At 33.7% G+C, this 8,073-nt stretch overlaps 1 protein-coding gene across 2 annotated transcripts; it reads right to left on the minus strand.

Moving 5' to 3' along the window:
* Window positions 1-1,787: 1,787 nt before the first annotated feature.
* LOC133316545 (ras-related protein RABD2a) lies at window positions 1,788-7,756 on the minus strand. 2 transcript variants are annotated; one of them, XM_061518304.1, is made up of 8 exons: window positions 7,743-7,756; window positions 6,467-6,539; window positions 5,706-5,753; window positions 5,570-5,617; window positions 5,251-5,322; window positions 4,995-5,150; window positions 4,745-4,848; window positions 1,788-2,158 (listed from the first exon to the last, which is right to left on the minus strand). In XM_061518304.1, the coding sequence occupies exons 1-8, from the start codon at window positions 7,754-7,756 to the stop codon at window positions 2,062-2,064; spliced, it is 612 nt and encodes a 203-aa protein (XP_061374288.1). In that variant the 3' UTR covers window positions 1,788-2,061. The 2 variants fall into 2 exon arrangements, with proteins under 2 accessions (XP_061374288.1, XP_061374287.1); XM_061518303.1 differs by lacking the exon at window positions 7,743-7,756 and adding an exon at window positions 7,380-7,566 and having other exon boundaries at window positions 1,789-2,158.
* Between the last annotated feature and the right edge of the window lie 317 nt (window positions 7,757-8,073).

An 8,073-nucleotide genomic window follows, 5' to 3' on the forward strand; every position in this document is an offset into this window, starting at 1 on the left:
ATTGCTTATAGTTTTGAGCTTGTGAAGTCGTAATTATTATTAGAAAAATATAATATAAATTTATTAAAAATACATCACTTACTAGCTTAAATTTTTGGGTGAGATAATTGTTTTTTATGATATCAGAACTAATGAAGTTTCTTTTCGTGACATCTACAATTCAAACTCAAAGGACTTTTGCATAAGAGAGTGTGTCACAGAGATATAATATCAATCCATTGAAACTCCTCTATTTTCTAGTGAAATTAAGCAAGCACAAGGTAAAACAAAAAAAAAATGACATATATAATATCATTTTAAACGTTTAAGTGAGATATTTACTTATCATATATTTTGTGTTAGTTTCCTGTTGTATGGATTACATTTATATGAATAATGTTGTAGTCTGAATTATTGAAAATTGTTTACTTTGTTATTGAAAAGGCACAAGAATCAAACTGAATTAGCCGAGTGAAACTGATACTCCATATTAAACTCCAACCTAAACCCGAAAAATGACAAATTTCGTCTTAAGAACACATGCAAGATTCGTCACTAGTCATCGACTCGGTTGGAATACCGAGTCAATGGATTACTAGTTAAATTGCTTAAATTAAATTTATATAAAAATATTTAACAAGGAATAAAATATTGTTCCTACCTTTTTTCATGTCTATTTTATCTACTTATCTTCAATATCATTATATCATAATCTCAAAAGGAGAGAAAAAGATTAAAATTTCAATTGAAATTTTAATATAGTGGTATATTGGAGAGAAGTAAATAAAATAGACATGAAAAAAAAAGGTATAATATCCTAATCATTTAATAAATATATAAATAAAAGTAACATGAAAACCAAAATAATTTAACTTAGTGGTTTCTATTTCACTCCACTTTTCCTTTAAGTGCCAATTTTAAATGCAAAGAGTGCAATTATGGTGAAATTTTGGCTTAGTAGAATTTTTCAAAAATCAATTCAACCAGAAAACCAATACCAGGTTAACACCAGTTAAACCCGATTTTTGACCGATTCACAATTTTATTCTAAGTTACATTCATGATTGGTTAATTGACTGAATCAGACCAGCTAATAATCCGGTTCTTGGTTCCCATGTCCCACCGGTTTTAATAACAATGCTCCAAGTAATCCCATTGTGGTCTCACTTAGTAAAGTTGACAACAAATAATTCAACTAACTGCATTTTTTTTTTTTTTGGAGGTTACAAGAAATTGAACACAACACCCTACACTACACACACTCCTAACACACACACCCCACACCACTAAGCTAACCCTTATTATAAAAACTCTTTTACACTTACGGAGCGGAGACATTTTTTTTTATCCGGAAATCACGATTTCCAAAAATATGATGAGAAAATGAATTTTCTGAGAATGTTATTAAAAAATTATTTGGTAGACTAACATATTTCCAGAAATATTGAGTTAATTTTCTTGATGCTATGTTTAGTTGTATTAAATTTTTCCTTGCCATAGAAATCTTAAAATACCACCTTTTGAATGGTATTTCTGGATAGTTTTTTCAAAAAAATTTACAAACAAAATAAAATCCCAAAAAAATTGAATTCCCGGAAATTTTTTAAAAAACTTGTACCAAACGTGAATAAATAAGATTACCACTTTCAATTTCCTCCGAATCTTAAAAAAATCTTTCTAACAAACGGCTCCTTAATGTCACCTGAATCCCACCTTTACCTACTTTTAGTAAGAGTACCTATACTAAACATTCGGAGTGAGACGAGAGCTTAATCAAACATTTATTACAGGGAACAAGTGTGCTTAAATATACAGTTCCAAGATGGCATACGTTTCAAAGCACTCGAGTAAAAGAAAACTACTAGTATCATCTTGATAAAAACATATATGAACATAAAAAGAGATTTTATCATTAAAAGTACTATTTAGCACAAGCATACCATTTAAGTATATGTAAAGAATGGGATCATCTAGGCCAATTCCCAAACCAAGTGACATTGGTCCACTATCTAGTGAAATAACAAATTTTACATGCAATCAGCAAGTAGAAGACCAAGTGAAATGGATCTGAATAACATCAGGTTAGGAAGAACAACACCCACTTTTCTGCCCAACTGGTTGTCCTTTGATCTGCACTGTTGGAGGCCTTGCATTATTTGCGGCTGGTTGGCTTGCCATTCTACATTCAGGATAAAATCATCATAAGATAACGTTCTTGGAAGGAATCAATGCCAGAACAAGAAAATGTTTGTTCAATAGGGAATTAACAAAAGTAATCAAATCATTCTAGAGTAAAGACCCAAATTGGTCCCTGACAAAAAATTCGGTACCCAAATTAGTCCCTCACAAAAATAAACTCGTTAGATAGTCCCCAACAAAGTGAAACAGGACCCACGTTAGTCCTTCTGTCAATCCAAAACTCACGGTGTCAATGAGGGTGATGACGTGTCACGTTAAGTGACATGCTGGAGGCCATGTGGGTTGAGGAACGACGTCGTTTTGAGAGACTCATCCACGTTGGTCAGTATGGTCCCTAACAGTTTTAACAAAGGGGACCAGTATGGTCCCTAACATTTTTTTCGGGGTCCTTTTTAGTCCCTGCTAAAGTTCTGTTAACACCAGTGCCACCATTTGCTATTAACACACCAGCAATGTCATTTCCCCTTGTACATGCTAATATTAGTCATGCATAACACAATCAACTTCTGCATAATTCACACCATGACATTCTTAGTTTTTGTCTTTATATATTGTTTCCATTCCTTTTTTTATCTCCATCGAGTTTATACAACATTTTGTGCCAATAAACATAACTTGAAATACATAAGTCATGCTACATACATTGCATGAACAACAATTCATTACACCAGCAAATCTCAACATAACCACATTTTAAATTTTACTTCAGCCTACTTGCAAGATATATACATACTAGAAACACAACAATAATGGATCCAGCAAACACCCTAGCACACATACACACATGCATCATTTCCTTCTCAACACCCTAGCAAACACCCATACACACATACACACCAGCAAACACCCTAGCACACATACACACATGCATCATTTCCTTCTCAACACCCTAGGGTGTTGAGAAGGAAATGATGCATGTGTGTATGTGTGCTAGGGTGTTTGCTGGATCCATTATTGTTGTGTTTCTAGTATGTATATATCTTGCAAGTAGGCTGAAGTAAAATTTAAAATGTGGTTATGTTGAGATTTGCTGGTGTAATGAATTGTTGTTCATGCAATGTATGTAGCATGACTTATGTATTTCAAGTTATGTTTATTGGCACAAAATGTTGTATAAACTCGATGGAGATAAAAAAAGGAATGGAAACAATATATAAAGACAAAACTAAGAATGTCATGGTGTGAATTATGCAGAAGTTGATTGTGTTATGCATGACTAATATCAGCACGTACAAGGGGAAATGACATTGCTGGTGTGTTAATAGCAAATGGTGACACTGGTGTTAACAGAACTTTAGCAGGGACTAAAAAGGACCCCGATAAAAATGTTAGGGACCATACTGGTCCCCTTTGTTAAAACTGTTAGGGACCATACGGACCAACGTGGATGAGTCTCTCAAAACGACGTCGTTCCTCAACCCACGTGGCCTCCAGCATGTCACTTAACGTGACACGTCATCACCGTCATTGACACCGTGAGTTTTGGATTGACAGAAGGACTAACGTGGGTCCTGTTTCACTTTGTTGGGGACTATCTAACGAGTTTATTTTTGTGAGGGACTAATTTGGGCACCGAGTTTTTTGTCAGGGACCAATTCGGGTCTTTACTCATCATTCTATATCAAAATCATCCTTTGCGTATAACTACAGGAAGGATAAACCAGAAATTTTAAAATTTAAAATTAAGCTGGGAAAACTAGTTTTATATACCGATTATAATTTATGCACTTATTTCTTGGCGTCTTATTATATATGGGGAGAGGATAAACTCGTACCAATGTAAGTCTAATAAGTCATACACCCATTATTAGCCATTGAATCTACTTGCATCTAAGGGCTCAAGTGACTAATAAATTAGAGTTGTTAGATGAAATGGAATTAATGGCTAATAATAGGTGTAAAACTTATACCAGTATAAGTTGATCCTCTCTCTCTCTCTCTCTCTCTCTCTCTCTATATATATATATATATATATATATATATATATACACACACACACATATATATATATATATATTCACCGTTTCATTACTTCGTTATTCTAAAGCCAACAACCAAAATCATCAGATTTCCATGTAATTGAATTGCTTGACCAGTTAGATTGCAGGTTGACCAACTTTGCCATCGGTTGGTAAAAAGATGGCTATATTAAGCAGTTCTAGGAACACCTTAGCATTTCATCAATTTGATTCTTTATTTATTCTAAAGAATTTTATGTTACCTTTTACACATCCGATTTCACAAAACAACAGCCATTAAAACAAAATCACATAACATATTTTTTGCTAATATTCTTAACTCTTATGAATAAAAGCATAAGAAAAGAAAAACGAAAAAAGAATAAAATTTGACATTTGTACTTCATTTGCAATTGGCTTTTCCCAGCTATGGAAACTGACATAGTCAGATTTGACTGTAATTAGAGAATGATGGTACGCTAAAGTTTCATTATTCTTTCTAGAAGTTGGAATTAATTTTTTCCTGAGCTTACTTCCAAGGCCAGTTACATTAAACTTTAGTGATTTTCTTTAATATCTACCATTCAATAATAAACAGGAACGGGTACCTATCCTTGATGGCAGCAGCCATGGCCATAAATGCCTGTTCCACATTTGTAGAATCTTTTGCACTTGTTTCCATAAAAGGTATGCCAATTTGATCTGCGAATTCCTGCAAAAGAGAAAAAATAGAAAGGTGGGTGAGGGATTGCTGGAGCAGGAACATGAATATCATCATTCAAGTTGCAGTAAACATGAACACACACTTGAGACCATTTCCTTAATAAGAACATAAAGTGACATCTGTCAAAGCTATACTTTAGCTGTATCATATGAGACAACTCTATTTGCTGTCAGATCACTCTTGTTTCCAACCAAAAGCTTGTTAACGTTATCACTGGCATAGCGGTCAATTTCACTGAGCCATTGCTTCACATTATTGAAGCTCTCTTCGTCTGTCACATCATAGACAATCTGCCAAATGAACCAGTCAGTAGAGTATACAAAGAAATCCCCCACGAAGGCAGGGAATCTTCTATATTTAAAATGTTATGCTAAGAAAATCATCACCCACAATGATTCCATGTGCCCCACGATAGTAGCTGCTGGTTATTGTCCTAAACCGTTCTTGTCCAGCAGTATCCCACTACAAGAACAGATTGTAAACCAAGGTAAGAAAACTCTGTCAATAAAACTGTGAATTTCAGTGACTCACATGATCTAGGAACACAACAGCTTCAAAGAAGAAGGTCTTAAAAATTAAAATAGAAATGAACAACAATAAACACACAGATAAAAAAATTTCCTATGAAAGATTTAAAATATATCTCAAGCTCACTGAAAGTATAATAGTAATAAATAAAGAAGCAAAACAAATCCAATCAGATACATACAATCTGTAGTTTTATTGTCTTCCCATCCTGCTCAACGGTGCGTATTTTCTGCACAAAAAAACATGAAAAGATCAGTTGACACACAATTTCAAATGAGTTCAAGCTAAAAATTTGCAAGTTGAAACATTGTACTCACAAAATCAACTCCGATGGTGCTTATGTAGCTCTCAATGTATGAATCATCCTGTAACATAACATAGAAATTATCATAAAGTTACTTAAATTTCTGTATTGAGCAGCAGTGTACCATCTCCATGTTAGAACCTTCCGGAATTACATAACCACACAACGCACATCAGAAAGACATATTAAGTGACACTATATGAGCTTACAAAACCACACAAGATGATATTGTTGCACATAGCGTTTTCACTCAGAAAGACCAACAAGGAAAAGAGCCCAACAAGGTAACTTAAGGTATATCTGGGGCAAGCTCTCATTTTGGAATGTTAATGTTAATGTTATTTAGACTTAGCACAAAATCAATGGGGATATTGGCTTGTAACCCATTTGTGCTTTTGAAGAGTCACAACTGTCAATTTAATTGGACAACTACAACCAGGCAGAAACTATAGGGTCATTACCAATTTTCTCATGCAATTCCAACTTCCAAGGTTTTCTCTAAATCTAAGCATCCTGCCTTAATGCCTAAATCAGTGTTACCATGAAATTGTTCAATAAACATCTCGCACTAGTCTATATTTTTGCATCAGAAATAAATTAGACTGAACTTGCTCAGAATACCAAAAGACAGAAAGCAAATGCCAGAGGCAGCAACCAGTTTCCACTCTTTTGGAAAAAAGAATAAAAATATATAAAACGGTGGAAATATATGGTAAAACAGTATAAGGAAATAATAAAAAATGACAATATAGGATATAAAAAGAAGTAGCTTACAGCAAATCTCAGAAGAAGGCATGATTTACCAACACCAGAGTCTCCAATAAGAAGGAGCTTGAACAGATAGTCACTGCAAAGGATGACCGCAGCACAATAAGTTTCTCAAATAAAATAGACTAAGAATCAGCCTTAGAAACTCACCTTACAGACCAACCACATACATGTCATACAGAGAGTTAAAAGACAAGTATTAAAATATCTACAATTAGTGGCCAATATTTTGCCAACTGTTCCATTTAATTAAAATATAAATACAAAGATAGTTCGATGCATTTTCATTTCAAGTATATGAGACAAATGGAGTTATGAACAAATATTATCAACTAATTATTAAGGGTTAATCTTACCCTTTAATTTGATGATTTATCACAAAAGGAAGCGTAGACAGCTCGATTTATCATAATTTGATGATTTCCTCGATGAAATTCCAGTCCAAATTATTCAAACCATGAATCTTTTTCATTCGATATGAGCACCTTATTTTTTTTCAATTCATTTAAACATATGCACATGCTCAAGTTACTCATTGAAACCAAATAAGGAACAAGATCAAGGTGACTCTGCAACTTCGAAATCAATCAATAAAATTACCCCAATACATAATATATTTCCATTAAATCCCCGTTTTGAAAAAAATAGACAATTTAAATTAAAAAATTCAACTGGTTCATATCACAATTTCACAAAGCTGATCCAATCTAGGGTTATTAAATACGATAAACCGATGAAAATTAAACCCTCTCCGACAAACAACTCATCTACACAAATTAACCGCAAACACAGTTACCCTTTTGAGAAACAAGAACGAAAAACCAGAAAAGGGAATGAATTTATCGAAAACCGAACGCGATTCAACAACGGATACAAGAAATTCAAAGCAGAAGAAGAAAAAAGAAAGAGAGGAACGTACTACTCGGGATTCATATCGAGGAATGAAAGGGGGGGAGAGTGAAGTCGCCGGAAAAGGGTGTGGGTTATCGCCGGAAAAGGGTGAGATCCGGTGCTCCACGTGGGATTGGAGAATGGGAAAAAAAACGACGACACCAAAATGAGAAAAAGTTTAAGGAGAAGAGAAGAAGCAGGGAACTTGTCTCTTTCTTTTTGTTGCTTCTCTTTTGAATTAAAATCGTGTGGAGCTGAATATGACCCCATACGGTGACGTATTGGGTTCCAATTTTTGTTTCTTTGTTGCTTTGAGTTTGACCATTCACCAATGGCAACGGTTGAGGTTCCCATTAAATTAAACCAAAGTTCAATATTTAAGGCATGAGACTATTCCTTAGCCATTACTTCTCTCTAACCTATTTTTATTTTTAAATATATTTTAGTTTGTGAAAATTTGTTTTTCCTAGCAAATGAGATAAGGATAAGGGAACGGATCCACTTACTACCAAAAAAGTTTACAACTCTTACAACCAACTTAATCATCGTTGATTTCCGTCAATCTAACGGTTATAATTTATTGAAAATTAAAAATATTTATTGTGTTACATTTATTAATTTTTAATAAATTATAACCGTTAGATTGACGAAAATCAACAGTAATTAAGTTGGTTGTAAAAGTTGTAAATTTTGTTAGTAGTAAATGGATCCTCTCTTATGAA

The sequence above is a fragment of the Gastrolobium bilobum genome, unplaced genomic scaffold (genome assembly GCF_033153095.1).
Source record: "Gastrolobium bilobum isolate Gb01-03AN ecotype WA unplaced genomic scaffold, APGP_CSIRO_Gbil_v1 utg2361, whole genome shotgun sequence".
Taxonomy (NCBI): Eukaryota; Viridiplantae; Streptophyta; class Magnoliopsida; order Fabales; family Fabaceae; genus Gastrolobium; species Gastrolobium bilobum.